Source organism: Apteryx mantelli, chromosome 12 (assembly GCF_036417845.1).
Source record: "Apteryx mantelli isolate bAptMan1 chromosome 12, bAptMan1.hap1, whole genome shotgun sequence".
Lineage (NCBI taxonomy): Eukaryota > Metazoa > Chordata > Aves > Apterygiformes > Apterygidae > Apteryx > Apteryx mantelli.
The window spans coordinates 10,073,283-10,097,732 of record NC_089989.1 but is presented as its reverse complement, the minus strand read 5'-3'; the positions used below and the strand labels follow the sequence as shown (position 1 = coordinate 10,097,732).

The 24,450-nt window shown below is 39.2% G+C and overlaps 1 protein-coding gene across 10 annotated transcripts in view; it reads left to right on the top strand.

Moving 5' to 3' along the window:
• Positions 1-24,450, top strand: part of ATP2B2 (ATPase plasma membrane Ca2+ transporting 2) — a 276,349-nt gene that overhangs the window by 206,020 nt on the left and 45,879 nt on the right. For all 10 annotated transcript variants that reach the window (XM_067303868.1, XM_067303867.1, XM_013945288.2 and 7 more), the window contains exons 12-15: positions 15,464-15,705; positions 15,815-16,049; positions 22,507-22,686; positions 23,773-23,860. In XM_067303868.1, the coding sequence (XP_067159969.1) occupies positions 15,464-15,705; positions 15,815-16,049; positions 22,507-22,686; positions 23,773-23,860 (745 nt within the window). The remainder of the gene's footprint in view (positions 1-15,463; positions 15,706-15,814; positions 16,050-22,506; positions 22,687-23,772; positions 23,861-24,450) is intronic.

Here is a 24,450-nt window from a genome sequence, read left to right as displayed (position 1 = left end):
ACATGGCTTGCCGTTGAGGTTTTGTGTAGTAAGAGGTACAAATATAGCTGCTGGTTGTCACTGGAATAGCTCCTGAGTTACTAATTGAAGCAAGTCTGCTCAGAGAAGGTTACTCGAGTGGGGAAAGCCTGGGGTCTGTTGCTCTCCCAGCCAGGGTTTTCCCCGCGGTCCGAGTGCAGGGGCTGCGTGTCCTGAGCAGGGGGCGATTTTGCAGGAAGTCCCCCGGGCACGTCCCCCCTCTGGGGCAGCCGCTTGGGGAAGGGGTCGCCGCGGCTGGCCGGGATTGGGGAGCAGGGGTCGGAGCCGCGCCATCCGATCCTGCTGCTGACGTTGCTGGGCTGCCCGGGAAGAGCTGTATTTTTTGCTCCCAGGCCGTCCGGGGCAGGACAGGTTTCCCCACGGTAGGTGAGAAATGCGGTAGGTAGGTGGAGGAGGTGAGATCAACCTTCTCAGACAGAGCTGCTGGGTTCACTGAACTTTCATTATCCAGTAAACTAGAATTGGAAATGAAAGTGGCAGCAGGACTGCAGCTCCTGACAGCGCTTCTCCGTCCTTCCTAGTCTCCTGCGCAGCCGTGTCGGAGGAAGGGGTGGGTGATGCTCCTGCCTCAGCGGCAGGTGGAGAGAGGCATGGGAAGAGAAGGTGGATAAGCCAGATGATCCTGCAGCGCAGAATGTAGCGTGACAGGTGATTCCCACATTAGCTACTAAAGTTTATGATCCAGTTAGATCCTATTTCTTTATTTTCTTTCTTAACTTCATGTTATAGAAAACAGAGATATAAAAAGCTTCTCCAGACTGGCCTGCCCATAGCTTTGCATTCACGATTTGGTAACTGTGGATTCCATTTATTCCTGTTGGTACTGCGAGAAGACTGTGACCATGACTGACAGTCTCCCACAAACGTTTTAGTGACCACAATAACATTTACCTTTTTTTTTCTTTCTGCTTGCTTGTATGAAAATGAGTAAATTAATTTTTAAACTTGCCATGATGCAACAAGCATTTTCCAGACTACTTTGGCATAGGATTTTCTGTCATTTATGCTACTTCTAAGTGCTTCTTTTCCACTCATCTTGAACTGGTGCAAGAGGGATCACTTATAGGGGTAACTGCCAGCTCTTTACAAATACGCCTTTAGAATTTGTCTTTCCTGTGGATTTCCAAAGTGTTTTCATCTAGATGTATAAATATTATTCCTACATGTCTGATCATTTTTCTCTTATTTTTTTTAAATAAAATGAGTTGATATAAAGAATAATTTCAATACATAATTCTTTTAATGCCCGTGATACCCCACTGAGATAAAGTTGTGACACTTTGGAGCTAATTTGATTGATATGGTGGTTAGTGTTTGGTGCTAACAAAAGCTCACGGGGGATATTATCAGGGAGCATGTTTTGTTCATGGGAGCTTTTGTTTTTGCATGAATGGGTGTAAACCACTTACTTCAGGTACATCTGTTTTAATATGGGTTTTCTTTGTGTTCTCTATGGCTCAGGAACAGGAAGATAATAATTTCAAATGTGATAATTTAATACCATTTTTACTTTTAAAAAAGTGGCTTTGTAATCAAGCAAAGATACACAACCAACCTTTTTAAAAAACAGAATGTGGACGATGAATCACCTCATAATGTTGCATAGTGGAATAAGGCATTAATTCTGTTCAATTTGTATATTACAGAGTTTATAAATAATATACTACATAGTTTGTAAGAATTTTTCTCTGAGCTTGAGATTACTGTAAAAAAAAGGTACATTGAAGTACAACAGATCAGCAATATAGTTTGTGCTAGAAAACATCTTGCTAATTTTAGAGCAATAAATGTGCAGGAGTTACTTTGTAGACTTGAAAACACTTTAATTTGATTTGGCATCATTATTCTTGTGAACAAAATTGCACTTAATATGATTTATTCTAATTTTGTTAATGTAAGCAAAAGATTACTTTTTTTCCCTTTTGAGGCACAGCTAGTCCTAGAAAGTTGGTGTTAAATATACACAAAGCAAAAATGATACTTCAAATCCCAGTTCCCGCTTTCTTCTGCAGGTAGCTCCTAGTACTAATCTTTCTTTCAAGCTTCCAGTCTCCTCCTCTTGCACATCAAACTCCTGGCCCCTTTGCACTCCAGTCAATCATATTTTGGTGGTATTTACAAGTGACTGTGGGATGCTGTCCAAAAACGATGGCCTTTGTGCTTTCAGTGATGGTGCCAGATAGGCCTGCAAAATCTCCAGGAGGGATGGCGTCTAGGGAATTGTAGCTACAGATTCTGGGCAAGCTCCCCGATCGCTTATTTCTCAAGGGCATATGACTTTGATGGAGCTGATTTCTCAAGGGCATGAGACTCTGATGGACTTTCACAAAAATAGCAGAAGGTGTCCCTTACATAAAATCCTCTTCCCAGCCAGAGTCTTGCAGAGGAAATTCTGAAAGCTTTCAAAGGAAAGGTTTCCAGAATATTTTAACACAGTCAAAATACAGTGCTTGCTAGCATCGTTCCAAGAAGTGACAGGCCTGTTCTGGCAGACACCCAGCTTGGAAAAGTTAAGCTTCTAGAAGGAAGTCTTAAAATGTCAGGACAGCTTTACCTGTTGGAACTGCTACCGACCTGTGTCTCATGCATGCGTACGCCCAACGCACAGCGAGAGCAGGAGCGTGCGGCTGGCTACTGACAGGACATCTCCACTGGGAACTGTGAGCTAGTGTTGGTCAGCAGATGTACCTCATAGTGCAGAGTACTAAACGAATGTATCGAGCGTGTTAAAATGTTCCCTTGTGCATTTCTTCTGCCATCATTATTCTTCTGCTGTTCATCTTACTAAGTTAAGTTACTTCACACTTCTCTTCACTACAAAGGGGAAGCATTGACAGTGCTCAGTGCCGGTGTGCAGTGGTTGGAGAAGCAATGACAGTGCTCAGTGCTGGTGTGCAATGGTCATATATCCCAGTTATACTTGGGAGAGGTGAGAGATGAGTTTTCCTTGCAGAATTTTCCTGTAAAGGACAGGATATTCAACCTCACCATCATTCCTGTCCCATTTTCCTTCTGAATGAATAATCAGCTAAGTATTGGCTGCAGTCTCCATCTGCTACTCTGCCCAGCAAAGGCATCGCTCTTAGCATCCTGACAAGGAGAGGGACTGGCCAGAGGACTAAATTTGTAATGTATCACAGACATTACTCCACCAATCAGGCAAAAAAATTGCTCTGAGGAAATATTAGATAAACATTACAATAACATATTATAAGCACTTGAGTTCATGTATTTGCTTCACAAAAAAACTCATCTAAGTAAAACCAATTTAAAAATAATTTCAACTGATACACACTAGTATAAACTTAAGAAGCAGAGTATTCTCTGTATAATATGTATTGAAATACCTGTTGCCAGTATTTGTAGAATTATTTAAAAACTGATGCTTGAAGAAACCTTTTCCTTGCTCTGGAAATAAGTACCGTTTACAGAGAAGATACAATCACTGGCTGAAGTCAAGTGACAAAACTTCCTTTTATGTTTCATGTGGCTAGGTTTGCTTTACATTTACTAAATTTAGTGCCATAAACTGTACACATTGTTTGTACTGCAACCAAAAAGGCAATGAGCAATAAATCTGATTTTTTGTTTGGTTTGGTCTTCCTAGTAATTTAATTTTCATGTTCAGATATAACCAAAAGCCAGAAGTAGAAAATCCTAAGTATTGATAAGGTGTGTGCAAATGAAAACTGTACACACAGATCAGCTACCAGTGAATATTGCTGTTTCTTTTGTTGAGATTCAAGCCTTTGATGTGCACAAGTAAAGGCCATGCATTTTCTGTTTAGTTATTTAAGGTGATGACTAAATTCTTGTACAGTATGATCATTATCACAGCTCTCTGATTCCCCTTTTTTAAGTAGTGATACTGTTCCTTTTTCAATTGCTTAGCCTAAAACATTGATTGTCTACAGGACACTACAAGCTTTTCTTCTTTCCAGTTCAAATTAGTAAAAGGCGTGGAGAAAATCATGTGAATTAAAATAAAAGTCAGTCATTATATAACGTGGTATTTAGATAACAGATAATAGATGGTGTGCATTTCACAACATTGTGGTTGGAAATCAAATACAATGGATAGTAGAGAGCATGGATGAGATGCGCTTTGGTCTGTTAGTGGAGAGCTTTTCAAAAAGCTTGATTAATTTTGATTAAGAGGGTTCACCAGTTAATATAAAGGGAGGAATATTACATAACTGGAATTTCAATAATGTCATGTTCAGCAGCATTGCGTGAGGTTCTCGTAGGGAACCTTGGAGAGAGAAACTCTTGGGATGACAGGGAGAAAATGGTTTGCTACAGCTTGTATCTGAATTTGAATGAGTGACTCAACAGACTTTTCCCAAATGGACAATTGCTGGTTAGTTGACTGCTATCAATAAAGAAAATGTATCCCTCCTTCCTCAGATCTAAAAGATGAGGTCTCAGCCCTAAAGCAGATATATCAATGCTTTCAATGTTTGCAGAAACCTGTAAAGCCCTATTATTAGTTCTAATGTGGAAATACACTTATTAAACTGCAAGAGTTGCCTTGAAATTGAATTTTCACCATCTGATCAACTCAGCATTATGCATTTTGTCTCCTGCCTCTATTTTCTGTGTCTGCAACATGCATGAAGCCAGTCTGATATCTGCATGCCGTAAAACTTCAGTTTAATAGGTCTAAAACAAGGTAGCAGATGTTTTCCTGTCATTATGGAGGCACCAATTACAATTCTACAATTAAGTGTAATTTTCTCTTTTGCACTTAAAGCAGAAGGTTCAGCTTGTTTGTCCTGCATGGATATAGCAAGCTTTTCCCAAACGTCCAGGACAAATTATCAGAGAAGTTACGAGATTTGTTCATCTGTTCTTAATTTTAATCAATTTTGGTTTAGAAAGGGTGCATCTGTCAGCCTGGTCTGTGTTTTAAAAGTATTCTTAATTGGGGAGAAACATATCCTTGTGTGTTTTTTTTTTTTTTATAGCTCGTGTTAACTTAAACCTGGTACTTAAAGACATTTGGTTGTTAATTAAAGTTAATAACAATTATTGAGTCTTTATTTTGATTATATAGGTTGCTTGTCAACAGTTCTTGTTGCACTTAGGCAAAGCTGGAATGGCATTAGTATAAATCTAATTGGCTGTTCCCTGTGAGCGTTACTGTGCAAAAGGATAAGGGAGTTTTTTAGCATTTCAAATTACGATTATGATGTGTGAACAACGCATATGTCAGTGTTTGGTTCCTCAGAAATAAATATTGTTGGGTTGCACGTGAGGACTTTATGAAAAGGTATTGTTAATTTCAAAAAGTAATCAGTTAATCTTTACATAATTTGAAACCAGAAGACTTTGCTCTGGGCCTAATTAAATTAATTAGATAGCTAAATGTAGTTAAATTTAGCTTAGTTAACTACTTCAAATATTGCTTCTACTATAGATATCCCACTTAGTATTTCTCTAGTTGTGAAGCCGAAGGAAGTAGAAAATGGTGTCCTAATTAGTGCTAACAAGTTCTTCATTTCTAAAATTAATATTCTCACATAAACACTGCAAATCGCTTAGGTGTGCCTACAGTTTGCGTGTCTGAAAATTTGTGTAGAAATAATACAAATGTTTTGTCTATATTTTTAATTTGCATTTTTTGTGCTTGAGAGAAAGTTGTCCCACTGATGAAGTATGGACCAGAAAGGTGGACAGTGAGGTGGACTGAAAGCTGGCTGAACTGCTGGGGTCAAAGTGTTGTGGTCAGCAGCATGAAGCCCAGCTGGAGGTCAGTCACGTGTGGTGTGCCCCAGGGGTTGATGCTGGGGCTGATACCAGTTAACATTTTAATTTACGGCCTGGGTGATGGGACAGAGCGCACCCTCAGCACGTTTGCTGGTGGTACAAAGCTGGGAGGAGAGGCTGATACCCCAGAGGGCTGCGCTGCCATTCAGAGGGACCTCGATAGGCTGGAGAGACGGGCAGAGAGGAGCCTCATGAAGTTCAATACAGGGAAGTGGAGAGTCCTGCACCTAGGGAGGACTAACCCCATGCCCCAGGACAGGCTGGGGGCTGACCTGCTGGGAAGCAGCTCTGTGGGGAGGGGCTGGGGAGTCCTGGTGGGCAACAAGTTGACCATGAGCCAGCAATGTGTCCTTGTGGCAAAGAAGGCCAATGATATCTTGGGCTGCATTAGGGAGAGCATTGCCAGCAGGTCGAGGGAGGTGATCCTCCCCCTCTCCTCAGCCCTGGTGAGGCCACATCTGGAGTGCTGGGTCCAGTTCTGGGCTTTCCAGTACAAGAGAAACATGGAGCTACTGGAGCGAGTCCAGTGGAGGGCTACTAAGATGATTAAGGGACTGGAGTGTCTGATGTACAAGGAGAGGCTGAGAGAGCTGGGACTGTTCAGCCTGGAGAAGAGAAGGCTCACGGGGATCTTGTCAGTGTGTATAAATACCTGATGGGAGGCAGTAAAGACGACAGAGCCAGACTCTTTTCAGTGGTGCCCAGTGACAGGGCAAGAGGCAATGAGCACAAACTGAAATACAGCAAATGCCACTTACACATAGGAAAAATTACTCTGAGGGTGACTGAGCACCGGAGCAGGTTGCCTAGAGAGGTGGTGGAGTCTCCTTCCTTGAGATATTCAAAACCTGACTGGCCGTGATCCAGAGCAACCTGTTCTAGCTGACCCTGGTTTGGTCAGGAAGATTGGACTACATGGACTCCAGAACTCCCTTCTGGACTCAATTATTCTGTTAGTCTGTGAAAATGTGTGCAGGACTATCATATAGCTATTTCTTCTTTCTGTAGCATTTTTAGCTGTATATTTTTATTATTCAAAAGAATCAAAAGTAAATTTGTCTTTAAAAGGGTAATTTAATTATTTACTGTTAATATTAAGGGCAAAGTATTTGCTCTTTTTGTATGTAAATAGGTAACAATTGGCCAGACAGGAAGTGGAGACGGTGTCACCAGCCTTTGTCTGTTCTTCATGCGTGGTTTCCTCTTCTTTCATAATCACTCTCGTGGGAATTTATGGAGAGTATCATTTTTTCCTTGTTCCTGTTACGTGAGCTGAAACAAGCATGGGTCCGTACTCGCTGAGCCACATCGCTGCTGCTCGCTGAGCTTTGCCACGTTGATAGGAAATGTCACACTGCTACATTATATAGCTACAACTAGCTGCTTTTTATGATTGCTTTGCTGCTGTTCAAGGCAACAAGAGATGTCGCAATGTGCGGTTTTTATATAATGTTATGTCTGAATAGCCTGAATCCATCTCAAGTGCTAGCAATGGGAATTGCATTGTACCGTGGTATTGCATTAATTCAGTACATTGTTCCATCCTTTTCAGGTCTGTCCTTAGAGAATGAGGAAGATATTAAATAACCATGAGCTAATCTGATGTAGAAATCCTGGCTCCAAATATCCTCTTAACTGTCATGGTATATCTAATTCTGCCAGCTGTACCTACATAATTCCATTGTACTGGCTATTGTACAGATATATTGTGTTCTACTCCCTGTGCAGTAATGAGTCAAAAATTCCTGTTACCAATTTCCTAGGAAATTTGAGCAACTCTGATAGTTCAATGGTTGTTAAGTAACTAAGTCTGAATATAGTAGTTGCTTGCTAATTGAAGAAGTTAGGGTTGCTGGCAAAAGGCAGTACCTTCACAGTATATGCAAAGCTTAGCTCACGGCTTTGGCAATTTGAACTGCAAGCCCGCTGGGTTCCTGACTGAGGTGCAAATACACCCTGAGACGAGGACTTTGCTGTAGCGCAGAGGTCTGCGCGATGTGGGGCTGCTCTCTGCCTTCCCCAGGCGGGCATCGGCGGGCCGGGCCGCGGTAGCTGCTTCAGGGGAAAGGCAGCCCCGCTGGCCGCTAACTTTTAGTAGTAACTTACCAGTGTGTAACGTCGTTATTAAACTATGTCGACATTTACATTTCCAACTTAGTCTTCAGACTCGGTCTCTTTGGAGAGCGCTGAACCGTGTTGCGAGCGCTTCTGGTTGCGGCGCTCTGCAGTGCAGCAGACGTCATTGCATCGGCTGCAGCTGGTTCACATGTTCGTTGCTGTCTCCCCCAGTCACCACAGCTGGAACTGAAATTCGGGAGAGCAGCATGGTTTTAATTAAATTGGAAACCATTAAGGCTGTCAACCAGCAGGATATGGGTTAAGTATGACAGCTTTAAATAGAGGTCATTGGCTGAAATTGCCATTCTTGGACAGTGTTGTACTAGCTCCTTTCTTCTAAAGGGACGGGAGGCTTCAGAAAAATAAGGAAGAAAGTTTGTTGAAAACGTCGTTAATTTAGGCAGAAATTTAAGTTTAAATAATTTTTTTTCTCTTTAAAATTTCTTATTTTCAACTTGGGGGCCTGAAGAAGAAGGAAGAAAAGGGACTGGTAAACAGGGATTATACAAATTTTCAAGGGAGTTATTTTTTTTCTTTTTTGTTAAGAAAAGTAATTTGGCAGCTGCAAACATAAACAAAATTGCTCTGGGGATGTCTGTAATTTAATTAGAAGCTCATGTGAGAGAACTTTGATTTAGGTCTGTGCGTAATGGAGATAACCTTAGCTCTCCTCCAGTGTGTCGACACTGGCTGCTAAGGTATATGTGCGGGGGATAACAGCTTTAAGCCAGTCAGCTGGAAGGGCTGAAGCAAATGAAATCAGAAGATATGATATATTTGAGCAGATCTTGAATGCGTATCAGTTCCACCGGCTAACAAATCAGTGCGTGTCAGTCAGGTTTGGAATGTGTTGCCTTGATTTTGATCGGCTTGTGGCGGTAACTGCTGATGCCAAGAGTAAATAGTGAGACCTGGAGGTGACTTATTCCATGCACGTTTTTCCAAGTGAGCACTGGACCTGATGTGGATGTTAGGGTTTTGTGGAAGATGAGGAAGATTAGTGAGCAAATGTAAAGCAAAAGGAATTACCTGTTGTTCCTCCATTTCCAGTCCTCCCAGAATAGAAATCTAGGACATGTCAATATATGACAGGAGAGGTGAAATTTTAGATTTTATATATGTATTTTATATATATATATATAAATATATATGAGATCCATTTATTAATTCCCTCTCCTCCTTTGTTTTATACTTATCCTGTGCTAAAGAATAGCACTGAAATCCTTGATTTTTGTAGATTTTGCATTTTTGTAAACCCGTTCTTTCTCTTAATCCTGTACCTCCCACTGATTGTGCTTTCAAATGCTCAATGTCCTGTCTGTGATAGATGTATTCATATATAAGTAAGTGTGTATCATGTAGAAACTTTTTAAAGAAAAAGGGAGAGACTTGGTAATGAAGGGGGAGTTTGCTATCAAACCTCTCCCTTCTCCCACCACCCAAACACCTAACCATTTGATTCTTTCCATCTGATTCTTTTTCCTACGAAACATGCTCTTGATAATCCCTGAGCTCAAAATACATACCACCATCAGTGGTGAACATGTTCCCTTTTCCCACATCAGTCTGCTTTCCATCAGAAAACTCTTCAGGATCAAATTCCTTGTTTAAACCTATAAATTTATTTTCAGATGAGCTGTACTGCCATTCCTCAAAACATATTTCACGCCACCCTGCAATTATTCTCTGGCTTCTGTACATCCCTGTATTATATTGTTAGGTAGTGTATGAAACACAAATCCTATTATATTTAGAAAACTGATGGCCAGCCTTCGTTACCAGAACATGCCCAGTACCTATTACAGGCTTCCCAAATTGTTTTTATTTTCTGATTTAGAACCAAATTCCAAATATGTGTACTACAGGGGCTTTGAAATGATGAATACGTAATCACAGGACCCAAAATATGATGCCTTATGGAGCAAACTGATGAAAGTCAGGATTTTAGGAGCTGTCCATCCTTAAGGAATGTAGACCTTAAGGAATATTCTTTGTAATTGATATGCTTTGCTGGAGCTTGAAAGAAGGGACAAGAAGAGATTTGTATCAGTTATAGTATAAATATTTTAAATTCTCTGAAGGTACAAACAAGATAAACTTTATTTTCTGATGAATGGACATAATACAGTGGAGTGGGAACATTTACATGAGTTTACTCAGCAGTGTGCATAAGTGTCAAAAAAAAAGCTTTAAGCTTTTAAATGTTGGACTTAAAATTCAGTGAGAGAGATGAGAATGGTACACAAGGTTAATTCTGTGTGTTTCTTCTGACTCCAAAATGATTATGCAACCAGCTCAAAGAAGTTAACTGTTCTTTTTCAATCCTTTCTGCTAACCCCCTTTCAAACTGACTTTTGACTTAAACTGAATTTCAACGACATTGTGTTAATTGGAGTTATAAAATGGCAAGTATATTATCAGTAAGTATTATCTGTAATTTAACATGTTGCTTTCTATGCTCTGTATAAAACAGAGGCAGCTGTCACACAACATTAATGTGAAAAACTACTTAAAATTCTAAACAGTCTAGGGACAAACTGTGACCTCCCTCATCGAACAAGCCTTATTATTATTCCATAATTAACGGGATATTAGTTAAATATTTTTCCATATTTGTCTTCAAGAGTAGCTAAAATCAGAATCCACCCAAGATGTAAAGATTAATTTTTATTCCTTAATTATGACCTTGTAAAAATAAACTCATAACATTTTAATAGTATACAGCTGATGCCAGCTATTTGCAGTGAAACCTTATCTCTTTAGGATGCTCTGGTTTTGTGTTTGTTTCTTTGTTTTTTTTATTCTATAAAAAGATGCTTCAAGGATTCAAAAAAATCCTTGCAGTGTGCTTAATTAGCACTACCTTATTGCTGTCCGTTGTGGTCTGCCTGGAGAGCCAGCAGGTTGTGTAGTGAGAGTGTATCTAAAGTATAATGTTTACAGAAGTCCAGTAAAACCAAAGGAAAGTTCCACAGTTCAGACTGCATTATTTGGGAAGAGAAGTCAGAAAAAATAATTAAGTTAGCTTTCTAAACCATAAATAGAAGTGAAATAAAATTTGTGAAACAATCTTTGCATTTCGAAACCAGCCTGTTTCCAGATGAGCTTTAACAAAGTTTCTTTTGCATTCTTGGGTAGTTATCCAGAGATACTACAGCTGGAAAACAATAAATATTCCTTGAACAAAATAGTGAAGGAGGGAAGAGGGGATAAAGGGAATTCACGTGCAGTGTTTGGCGTTCAGAATCCGGATTAGAGTTGGGGCGAGGGATTTCTGGTGGTGGTCACGCTAGGAAAGAGAGAAGAACCAGAGACCTGTTGTCGAACTTCCACAGTTAACAGAAGTCCCAGGGAAATTGTAAGCAAAAACTAGAACAACTATTGGCTAGTATAAGTGCTTTCTTATTTTCAGCAGGTCTATTTTAACTTTGTTTCTGTTTTGTAATTAAAAAGTTCATTTAGTCACGCAAAGGCTTAGGTTCTTATCCTTGGCTAAAATGAACGTACTCTTTTCATTCTTAAGTTTCCTATATAAGATAAACAGTTCTTTCTAAATCTGTTCTGGTGCAGCTTGAAGTCAGCTGAATAAACCTTCCTCTACAAAAAGCTGATAGTTTTGATTATAGATATAGTTTGTCTTAAATCTTTGTTAGATGTCTTCTGTTAAACCATTGACTCAAATTAGGTAGCAAGAGAGAACATCTCTGTATTTTACAGTGTTATAGTTTGTTATTAATAGTTCTCCTTTATACGATATTTGGAATTCAAAAGTAAAAGTATCTAGCTTTAACAGCATTATTCCTTCTCAGTTATCTTAAATTCTGCATATATAATGCTTAACCACAAAGAGAAAAATCCTGCACCTCCTGGCCCTTTTTTTCTTTTCAGAGAAAATAAAATATAGCATGGAAATTATTCATAATTTAATTTAAAAAATGTGTTTTAAAACACATTTTCCTCTGTGTGTTTGCCTTTTGTGAATAGAGCTGAAACAGAGCATTCAATATGGATATAATATTCTGGCAAAATTAGTTTCTTAGCTTAAGAAATTGATATATTTATAATCATCATTATTCTAAAGAAACAATTCAGTCTGTGCAGAACAAGCATAAGATGAAACAGGTGAAGGCTTCATAAAATGCATGAAATCCTAACATTTGAATTTGGAATCAAAAAAGTTAACCTCAAAAAAGTGGAATCAAAAAAGTTGAAAGTTGAAAAGTTGAAGTTAAGACATACTCAGAATGTTTCATCTTTCTCCCTTTTAAACCCACCTTTATTAGTCAATTATTTTCCAGTGAAATAATTTTGAAGATTCCTTTTGTAATCCGAATTCAGGAATACGTCAATGCCAGCTTTTGGTTTGGCATTTTTAAGCCTTTATAATACAGCTGTACTTTGACCCAGTTTTGGTTTGATAGTTGTAACTACTATATTTTTAATGTATATCCGCACTTTGTTTTATGTGTGAGGATTTAATTGCAGTTAGAACATTATTATTATGTAAATAATATAAAGACTTGGAAGAAACATTTGAAATCCTTCTGTAAGAATCGGTGGAAAGTGGTTATTTGATCAATCTCTTCCCCGTACAAGGTTTCGCGGCGTGTAGCTGGCTTGGGACTAGCAGAAGCTCTTGCGCTGAGTCCGTGAGCAGCAGCGCGTTCGGGGAGGCCAAGCGCCTCCTTGCAGATCGCCGCTCAGGCGCGTTCCCTCCCGGGGGGCCAGGGGAGTTTCCTTGTCTCCGTCAGTGAAGTGGTTCCCTGTTAGCTGCTCAGAAGTCGTCCCTTTGTCCTGGCCTTTTAATCGTGGTGCAGGTGCCATGCGCTGCAGATTTCCGCCTGAAATAAATTTAGATGCAGCACAGTATGAAGTTTTAACATCCAGCAGCTTCTGCAAAGGATCGTCAAGAACAGTCTGCAGCGAGAGTGGTTTTGGCATATAGATTTTGAGCTGAAGCAGTGCAGGAAAGGAAGTGCTAGTTGCCAGCTCTCACCACCATATGCTTTGTTTTAATGTAATGTACAAAGAATATGGGGACAGCAGCTGCTCTAGAGGGAGGCAGATTTTGAAACCTTTCTGAAACGTCTGTTCATTTTCTTTTCACTGGTATTTTTTCTCCTTTGCTTATGTAGGATATGTTAAATAGAAATCTATTTTTAGACCACTGTAAGAAGTGGAAAGTGAGATCTACTATTTTGATGAAATAATTTTAGAAGAACTCTGATATTCAGTTTTGTATACTATGAAATGTAGGTAGATTTTTATTGTCTCAGTATCCATTCACAGCTGGTTATGGTGAAAACATATGTATGAATTAAGTATTTTCTAGGTTTGTGTGTCTGCGATGGAAAGAAATCTACATGTCTTTCACTGATTTCCAGTGCGTGTTTGATCTTACTCACGTTTAAGTCAATGTCAAGATTTACTGATTTCAGCGGGAGAGACAGCCAAAACATAAATGAGGATTTGGAGCTAAAATGGGAAGAGTTTGACATGATGGGCACAGAGAAATCAGCCCCCCTTAGCATCACTACCTAGGCAGTGAAGACGATTACCGTGTTGCTTTGAGAAACCTGAAGTTCTTAGCATGTTTCAAGAACTTTGTGCCCAGAATGTGATGTGTATTACCTTGCTTATTTATAAAAACTGCATTTTAAAGGGCATTTTGTTGACTCCCACCTGAGGTTTTCATATTCCCTGAATAAAACAATCCTTTCAGATATGCATAACTACAAGCTATTGACTTGTAGTTATGTGTAAATCAGGGTTTCTTAAGTGAATTTTAGAATCTGGGGGGAATTTACAGCAGAGTATAAAGAAATTATAGTAGGGCAAATCATTACAGCACATAGTAAAATTATTGTATCATATTACTGTATTGGCTGAGTGTCAATGTTTTACATTTACATTTACTCATAACTGAGATGGTTCATGTAGTAGCTAGCGATGCTGCAATTATTTTTGGAAGGAGAAATCTCTTTGGGACAGAGATTTTTAAATTATGGTATATGCTCACTATAGACACATCTCGCTCAGAAAAAGAAATCACTTTAAAATATATACCAAAAATACTTCTGGTGATAGAAAGATGATTCTTATGGAAAAGCTGGGTTTTTTGCTTACCTCAGTTCTAGGTCAGTCTGTTCTTTTCTATCTGTCCTTCATTTTTAAACCTGCTGCAATTGGTGGTTCTCTGTAATACTTACTTACTTACTTGCTAATACTTCCTTAAAGCCCTACTTTTCCCCTTTTTGTGGCAGCACTTGTTGCAAGAATTGAAATCTAAATAGGATTACTGGTTTGCAATTTTAATTAATCATTCCCTACATTGCCCTTCATCCCATGGCTATTTCCTAGGTATATTGGGTCTCTGGGTATATTGGGAAATCTGAACATGGACATAATTCTGAATATAGTATTGCAGGCCTAATTCTGCAAAACATGAGGCAAATGTTTCAGTCACTGATGACTTAGTGTTTTCTTGAGTCAACCCTAAATCTATTTTCAATGGTGTGATACTTTGCAAATCAAAGTTGTGAAAGGACTTTTCCTACTCTCACTTCCCATAAGCTCAGTTTTAGCCCAGCTTAAGCAAACACTTCCCTAATTCTACCGAGTGCAAGAAAATGAAGTTAGCAGCAGTGGGTAGCTCCCACCCCCATCACTTCAGACTGTCTGGAATCTCCCCAACACAGCAACTTTTGGCTTTGAGGTGTATTGCACCGCTAATAAAGTTTGTAAATGAAACTTTTTGTTGGTTGTTCCTTTTCTGTTCTTTTCTCCCCCCCCCCCCCCATTTTGAACAGGAAGAAAGAGCTTTCCTTGTCCCTAGAAGTGCTGAGAATTGTCAAGAGTTGCAAAATGATTAGAATGTTCCGTTTCTTTTCTTTTCTTTTTTCTTTCTTTTTTTAAACATATAAAGCATTTACTGTCTGAAGCAGCAGACAAAAGTATGGTAATTCTAGAAATGGGTACTTTGATATATAGAACTGTTATTTCCTAGATTGTTGGGCATACCTTTTTAATGGAAATTTACTGTTATGATTAGATGCAGATTCATTTCAAATGTAAACTGCCTGGTGGAAAAAAAGGACAGATCTTCCTTTAATTGACCATTATACCCATGAAAGTCAGCAAAATAATACAGTTCTAAGCAAGTGATAAAAGGAAATATTCTGTTTGTGACAAATGAGAATTAATTATATCGAACCTAAAGAAAAGGACTTCATTTTCAATGATATATTGCCTAACCACCACAAGCTCTTCAACTGCCTGTGGCTAATTTAAAAGAATAAAAAGACCAAATGTATTTATTTAACTGGAAGAATTTTCTTCATTATGAGAACAACTGCTTCCATTCAGTTTTAGCTCTATGAGATATTTGCTAGTTTTTAAAAATTGGAAGAGAGGTGACCGCCCAGTGAGGGGTTTAAATCTCAAACTTTACATGGTAACTTCGTCATTAATTGGGCAGAAGGCATTACCTGCTGCTGGTCGTCACAGGAAATCGTGTCTGTCTTTTCCTTTTCTTCAGCCCCCAGAAAAGGAGGGCGGCCTGCCTCGCCAGGTCGGCAATAAGACGGAGTGTGGCCTCCTGGGCTTTGTCCTGGACTTGAAGCAGGATTATGAGCCCGTGCGCCAGCTCATCCCCGAGGAGAAGCTCTATAAGGTTTACACGTTCAACTCTGTGCGGAAGTCCATGAGTACTGTCATTAAAATGCCCGATGGCAGCTTCCGGATGTACAGCAAAGGGGCTTCTGAGATCGTTCTGAAGAAGTAAGTTCAACGGATTGCTTGCTGGGTTTTTCCCATGTTTTAACAACACAGAATAATCTGACAGTACTAAAATATACCTGGGATTTTTTTTTTTTTAACTAAAAAAAAGGTGTTCCAGGATCCTTAATGCAGCTGGTGAACCTCGTATCTTCAGACCACGTGACCGTGATGAAATGGTGAAGAAAGTGATTGAGCCCATGGCCTGCGATGGACTGAGAACTATCTGTGTCGCCTTCCGGGACTTCAGCAGCAGCCCAGAGCCTGACTGGGACAACGAAAATGACATTTTATCGGACCTCACTTGCATTTGTGTTGTTGGCATCGAAGACCCAGTAAGGCCAGAGGTATGTCATGTTCTTATGTTATAAAGCATTTCCCTGAGAGTTGAACATACATTGAACTAATAGTCTTGCAGGTTTTTTTTTTTTTTTTTAACTCTGTCAAAGAAGGAGGAAGGCAACTTTAAAAATGGACCTTAGTTGATTAAAACATCAAGTAATTAACTTGATAAAAGTCAACTATTAATCAACTGGTATTTAAATATAGAAAAATAGGGCTTTGTGAACTATAGGACTGTGATGATGCGATCATGTCTCATGAAATAGTGTACAGGAGCTCAGATAGCAAAAATTTTGTTATGCTCCCAGAGATAAAGGATGATTTTTTTCCTTGGTGAGGGGCAGCTTTCAATTTAGAGAAGTGCAGTGATTATAATTCGAATGTGATACTCCCTTTCCACATAAATCACATGCAATCTTGGAGGAAGTTGTGTGTTTTACAAAAGCAGTTGCCATTTCACTAATGGTATTGGGCTTGTAAATGGTGGCTACTCAGTAACAACATTTTTCATGCTGTACTTGGACAGTGAAAAGCTTTGCTGTAGAAAGGCTGCAGATTTCATGGATGGCTTGTAAAATTTGATTAAAATTTCAAATAACTCAGCTGAGAAAATCGGTATTACACATGCACATGGGAAGCATGTGACAAATTACTCTTTATGTTTGGTTATGTCTTCATTTTGGCCTGCCTGAAAATTTTTACAACTTGAGATCTGAAATAAAAGCAGTTGTTTATAACTCCTAGGTTGTGAGCAGTAAAAAACTGAAGCAGCGGGATGTCATGAGACCGAACCTGCTACTACACTTGCAAATTATATTAGCCCAGTAGTGCAAAGGGGCAGGCTAAGGGACAGTGGTGTCTGACATATGTGTAGGGCGCCGGATAATTAACCGTGACAGTGGACGATTAGTTTCATTGTGCAGTTGGAAGCAGTACCAGCGGGCAGGGGGAAAGCGTGAGCCTGCCCGTATCTCCCCCGGGACGCTGCTCCCGGGCTGTGCGGGCACGGCGGGACACGGGCACGGCGCAGGAACCTACCCCAGCAGGTTGCTCTGGGGTAAGGTCCCTCCAGGATGACTCGGATTGCCTTTGCACAAAATGAGGGAGGTCTTGATGCTGAAAAAGGAAGTAGCTTGGTTCCAGTCTTTGTCTTTTTTTTTGCTCTTCTGTCTCATTTTACATTTTTGCTAGGTCTTTTCTTTATTAATAATGTCTAAATCTTTATGTTTGATCCATTTAGAATGGGTGGCAACGCTAGACGTGTTAGGAAAACTGTTTTTTTGCTAAAACATCAGAAGTATACACTAATCTGGTTATAGAGATTGATTTTTTTCCCTGGGTCCCCTATGAAATAGGCTTTTATATGCTCCTGGTTGCAGTAACTTTGGAAAATGTATGAGGAAATTAGCACGGTATAATTGCAACCAGAGGGACAAATTGTATAACTGTACCTTACAGGACAAGGGCGTTTCTTGGCTTTTTTCAGTATCAAGAAGGGCATAATATAAAGAAAGTCTTGGTTAGGTGAAAACTATATGATAAGTCCCATATCTCTGCAGTCATGTGATAAACAGCATTTACTTTATCCATCATCGTCTGGTCTCTTGCTGCTAATCCATCTGCCCCTGCATCTGACATTGCATGTCTTTAAAATTTTTTTTAAGTATTTTAAAATATTTTAAAAATATTCTGTCTTCATGGATCCCACTCCTAATGCTCTAGCTCATATAATAAACTCAGAAGGTTTTTAACCAGTGACCACCAAAACTGTGAATCAGTCCCCTTTCCCTCCAGAACTGATTCATGATACATATTGTTGGAAATAGCCTTAAGTCAGGGTATGGGTGGTATCACAGACTGAGGGAATGGGTAGCAGTGGGATTTGCAGTTATTATTTAAAATAGCTGCAAACTATCCTTTTCATGTGATTGTTATGAGTATGTTTTATGAGAGAGCTGCTCTCATCTCATAGGGGATAATTTCTTAGGAGCTTGAGGTAAAAATGAATAGTGCTGCTAAAGTAAGGACGTCAAACCTGATGTCTATGTAAAGGATCAAAGAAGGCAGCAGACTATTTTATTTCTAGAGAATTATTTGAATAGTGTAGGGAATATCTTGTAGTTTAGCACTGAAATATGCTGTAACACTTATCTCGTTGCAAGACATACGATAAAATCTTTATCATTTCAGCAAATGTTGGACAACGCTACAGTTGTTTCAGGACTTTGGTTTTGGGGAGCTTTCCTCCTGGAACCTTCTGACTGTTTTAGGGTGGTAATAACATAATAAGAACATTTAAAACAATGTTTAAATTATTACCAATCCACACATGGGTAAAAAGCAGCAGCAATACCTTAGGAGAAAGAAATACTCCAAAAAACCCCACGACAGAACAAAAACAAAGTTTTCAGAAAACCAGCTAGGTGTGAAATATCTGACTTAGTAGGAATTGGATAGCACTAAAATTACCAGTGTAGCTGCAAATAGTAAGATGTTGATAAGGTACCTTACTATTTTGCCAGAAATAAGTACATTTATTAAATAGAAACACCATTGGATTTTTTGAATTTTCAGAATGTTTCCTGTAGGAGGAAAAGAACATAAAAATGAGCAATATTATTAACAACTACAATTTTACTAATATTCTGGGTATTCGTGGATGTCAGGATTTATCCTGCCGGAGATGGTAGATTAGGTACTACCAATGCAATGTCGCCGACTCACAGCCTTTCATTTCCCTTAAGTTATGTTTCTACTGGGAAAGCCTCAATTTTTCCTTTTCCCTAACATGATCTTTGGAGTTAACACATGTAAAATTATAGTATGCCGTTGCCACCGAACTCCTGTGTGTGGTGTTAGTGTGCATCCTTGGCGTGTTCAGATACGTGAACGCCTGCAGCGTTAGCGGTGCCACGTTAGCATGGTTTCGGAGGTAAGAGCGCTGCGCCTGTGATGAATATACTGTAGGGTGCTTTCTTGCACTCGCATTGCCTTCCATACGTTAACAGATACTATCTGGATGAATTATTCAACAGTAATATCCAGCAGCTGACCAGCTTTAACTGGAGCATAACCAGGGGACACCCATGACTTTTACACTGCATATTGCATACCTCCTTGTTTATTTAGGTTGATTAATTCAGAGACTAAATTCAGATTTATTCATTATCAGTAGCCTTTTTATCATGCACTGAACTACCTGCGAGATATTTTGCTTTTGTATTAGGTCTTTATTTATGTTATTTTTTGATAAAGACCAAATAGAATCATGTCTTGTGCCTGTAGAGATTTGTCTGTTGATTTTGACATTCTTTTTGAATTGATTTCAGTGAGTCTGGCTCTTACTAATTTGCCAAAGTACACCTACAATCTGTTATTTCTGGGGGGAAAAACACAGAACTTCCTCTAAGATTGCATGTGATTTATGTGGAAAGCAAGTATCACATTCGAATTCTAGTCACTGTACTTCTCTAAATTGAAAGTTGAACCTCACCAAGGGAAAATACATAAATCACTTCCAAATTTCACCTGTTTATTTGTCACTTTGATTCCAATATGTATTCCTGCATTGGATAACTTATGCATGCATGCATTAAAAGATTTTCTTTGTGGGTAGAAAATAAAATCAAATTTTAAAAATGTATACTTAAATTCTGCAAACTGATGGAAAATGTCAGCTTCCACTGCCTACTCAGTCTGCCAACACTCTCTCTTCCCTATAGCAATAAAAAAAATATGAACAATATTTTAACCATAATTACTGTACACAGTGTTCAACCAGATACCGCCCACCAGCTGTCCAAAAATAAGAGAAGAGGAAAATAGAATTATTTCTCTTGTTATGTATGAGTTTGAGGTGCATTTGAAACTAGGTTGTCCTCCCATGACCTTGTTGAATAGGACTGGCACTTTATCTGAATATTTCTAGTTTTTGTGTTTGTGCTGTAATTTATTTTTCTCCTGCATGGTTCTTACTCCATGTTGGATTTACAGATAGTCATCTAAACCTGTCGTACCCCATGCACAAGGGTCCCCACAGTAAAGTGGATACTAAGGGTTTTCCACATTGGCAAATGGAATATAATCAGCATTATTAATGTGGAAAATGGGTAAATCAGGAGACGTTTACTTAAGTAATACACGTAATCTGTTTGTACGTCCCCCCTTGGAGGCTGTTTCATAACTTTACAGAGCCTTCAAGCACTTGAAGCAAATTCTTCCAGGGTACAGCTCGGGGGAAGACTAAACCTCTGTCCCTTACTGCATCTTTTCCTTGCTGGCGTAGTCCGTACGGACAGAGTCCTTTGCAAACAGCACGTCCTCTGGATGCAGTCTGGGGGGCAAAGTGATTTCCTCATAGTCAGGAGAAAAGTATTCATCTGGTCCTCCTCTAGCTGTTAGGTTAGAGAGGCATTTTGGAAAAGAGAGGCCTTGCTGGCCCCATGAAATCACTGAAGTGCAGCACTGGCCGCGCTGGGCCATAGCAGTAGCCACCAAGCGAAAGGCAACGTCCCGCCCCAGCGGCGGCCCCCGCTTGCAGCTCTGGAGGAAGCAGAAGCATCTAGCAATGCACAAAACTAACACTGCCCTGTTGTATGTGGTGGCTCCTTCTCTTAACGTTTTCTGCGCTAGAAATGAGATAAGACTGAATGAGATTAATCCACTCTTGAGCTTGCGTTGAGTTCTACAGTGCACCTGCATCTGCGGTAAAAGTCGTGATTAGCAAGCTGCGCTGAACGGGCAGGAGAGCAGAGCGAGGCCTTATTATTCCAGCCAGGAATCTCCATTCTGCCACCCTTTCTTAAACTAAATAGGATAATATTTTGTGTGTTGTGGAAATTATTGATAAATTATTTTTAAATGAAAATTGTTTTCATAATCATATCCTTTGCTTAATAGTTTCTCTAGAAAATCGATGATTATCAGCATAATTCATTGAAGTCAGACAATCCAGTTAGTTTAGGTATATCAGTATGTCATCTGCAGGAGCTCAGCTGATAATAAAACACCAATTTGCAGTCAGTGGTCAAGTGCATGCATTTGGGGAATGTATTCAAATGCGGCTTTGTGTGTGCCTTACGTAAAGTTAGGCAACACTGCAGAGCCACCAGCTCCGTCTAGGCCTTCGGCGCCGCTTTAACTAGCGGGGTAACCTTCACACCGTCTGCAAGCTTACTCTGCATCGCTGCCTAATGTTCAGAGACTAATCCAAGTCACGCTCCTCTTCTGGGGGTCTTTTTCCTCTCGGCTGAACGGACGGTCGCTTCTCTACTCGCGCGCCTCCCCGCGCTTCACGGCCGGTGCAGCCGGGCTGCTTCACACCGGGCCTTTGCCATCTTCTCCTGTGGCTGCCTGCAGCTCTGGGATGGGTTGCTGTTTTCAGGAGGAGTCCTGTGAGGCGCTTAGCCTCTCCTAAGTAAAACTGGAAATTAGGAGAAGTGGTGCTGCACTGCAGCTATCAATCTAGACTGCTCATGAAGTGTTAAAACACACTTTTTATTCATCCATGTCCAAGAATATTGTTATTTTTTCTTGAAAAAAATGCTTTCATAATGATACAAAAGCGTGATGAAACTGCATTCACTGTTTAGAGTGATTAATTAATAAGCAATAAATTATCATTAATTTTAATATAGTTTAAGGGAATTGAATTTATTTTCTGTCCAACATTGAATTCTAGATATATAGCCTTTCTATTGGCACTTACTTCATATACCCAGGTTGCTGTATTAAAAGAGCTTTCTTTAATTATTAGGAATCCATTTCTTAGCATTTGCACATTTTCTTTACCAAAAACTGTTTTATTTTAAAATAAGCTGTATATGATGTCCAGTCAATGTTAGTCCCACATTAGTCTCATGGACCCTGTTATACATTGAATTCTTGCATTGCATACTGTGCAACAGGAAAAGTCAGTCTCATACTAAAAGGAGTATAACTAAAAGCATGATTCAGTTTCGAAATAAATACGTAAATTATTTGTAAAATTTTAAACTCATGTATATTTAGGAATTTCACCTGATGATATGCATGAATTATTGCATGGTGCTAAATTATAATGACTTTTTAGATAATCTTATTGAAAGGAAAGTTTGAATCAGAAGGTAGATAATTTTTCTTTAAAAAATACATGTATACTCAGTTCATGTTTTCACGTATGTGTAAAATGCTAATTTCAGCATGCTATACTTCGATGCTAAAGGTCCAAAAAAGCCACAGAGCTCCTTTGCACTAAAGTCAGGAGAATCTTTAGGCAACTGATGTGAAAAACAATTTCTGTACACTCCCTACAAGATTTGTCTTGACTGCGGTGTAACCTCAACTGCATAAAAGCCAGGTAGCCATAATATGTATGACCTCTATTTTTGTTTCTTGAAGCTTCTCAGCTCCCAAATATTCTGTGGGGAAACATCTGGTATCTCATATCTAGAATTTTCATTCCCTGATATATTGCTTTTGTAGGTCCCTGAAGCCATAAGAAAGTGCCAGCGCGCTGGAATTACAGTCCGCATGGTCACTGGAGACAACATCAACACAGCGCGTGCCATTGCCATAAAATGTGGAATCATTCATCCAGGAGAGGACTTTCTCTGCCTTGAAGGGAAAGAGTTTAACAGAAGGATTCGAAATGAGAAGGGGGAGGTAATTCATATTCTAAAGCCATACATGTTATAAAAATAGCGTGAACACTGAAATGTCGCTTCTTTTGCACTGATGTGTACCTCATTTCAGCAAAGACTACCCAGAGAGACTGGTACTTTTTTCTAGCAGTAACCTTTTGTAATTCAAAATGCTATTGAAAATCTAGTCATTACTTGTCATGCATTGGTAAGTTGCTTGTGCAGAGCTATTACCAGTTTAGGACCAGCTTCATTCAACAGTTTTTTTGAACCATAGCATTGGTCTATACGTAATCAAAACTAAGCATATTAAGAACAGTTTTGTTGGCAAAGAGGAGAAAGAACTCAATAGTAATATGTCTACATTTCCTAAAAAATGCAGTCTGTAGTAAGAACCAACTACTCTCATTTCTTTATTTTATACCACTTTATCTAATTCATGTACTTCTATATCCACTCAGTCTAATGACCTGAATAACTTAATCTGTTCTTCAGGAGGTTTTTAGCTTCTCTTGTAGAGCCAACATATAGGCTATTGAAGCCAGCTTTTTAAAAGTGCTGTATCCTTGAGTTCATCACTAATGGACACAGTCATTTGCTCCTCGCAACTGACTGATAGACTCCTGGTAACATAATATGTGCTATATTGGATTTGTTCTTATCACTAATGGTTATACAGACAAAATCCTGCCTTTATTGGTGACAAAATGAGGTGAAGAACTTGGATTCATATGTAGAATTTAGTAAGTCAGCGCCTAATAACACTCTTACTTGTAAACGTGTTTCATCCACTTTGAGGAACTTCCCTATCTTCCATCTAAAGTCATGTTTCTGAGTGGAGTTATCCATAAAGGTAATAAGAAAAGCTGTTTGGATACTGCGGCACATCTGACCTACACTAGCCAACAACTGATTTTGGTTAGTAGAAAACTGTTTGTTTTTTTGACCTTGCCTTCCATTCCAGTGTTTATTGTTACTGCTGTAATTTGTTCTGTGATTTTGGAGAAAAGTTCCAGATCTGAGTGGTGAAGTGAATCATCTGCTACATGGACACGAATATATTTGCATTTTGCTTATCACAAACTAAGAATTTTACTGTTATTTTCAGATTGAGCAAGAACGGATTGACAAAATCTGGCCAAAGCTTCGAGTGCTTGCTCGCTCATCTCCCACTGACAAGCACACTTTGGTAAAAGGTGAGCGCATACAATCTCCATGTGCGAGTATGCCTAAAATAGCATCAAACTTATCAAAGTATTCTTGACTTTGTGTTTTGCATTGTAAACTGTTAAAACAGTATCTGAGCTGTTAATAACATATCAGTGTCATATGTGTAATCCAAGCAAGTTTTCTTGGCAGCCAAGTTCCTTGTCATGTAATCTCTTATTTTCCTCATGACTTTTCATTGGAGTAGAATGAGGCTCTCAGTGGGAAGGGAAAATGTGTGTTTGCTTTTCAGGGGTAAAACATTAATGAGAAATGGTTTGCTCTTCATACAAACAAGGGGGAGGATGGGTTTTCTCATCTTTGCATATGCCTATTCATGAAGAAAACAAGAACAAGCTCATTTAGAGTACATCACCAGTAGTCAAGTTTTATGCATCTGTTCTCAGACAATTATTTCAAAATAGCATTCTAAGACAAAAACTTTTCATGTTACAAAAGCAGTTTTCTGATATCGCGTAACTAGGAGCTGTCCTCTTTAGCATCAATTGCAAGGAGATATGTATTCTAAGATGATTCCATTTTCCTATGGGCTCATCCAATTCTACAGTTTGCATTGACT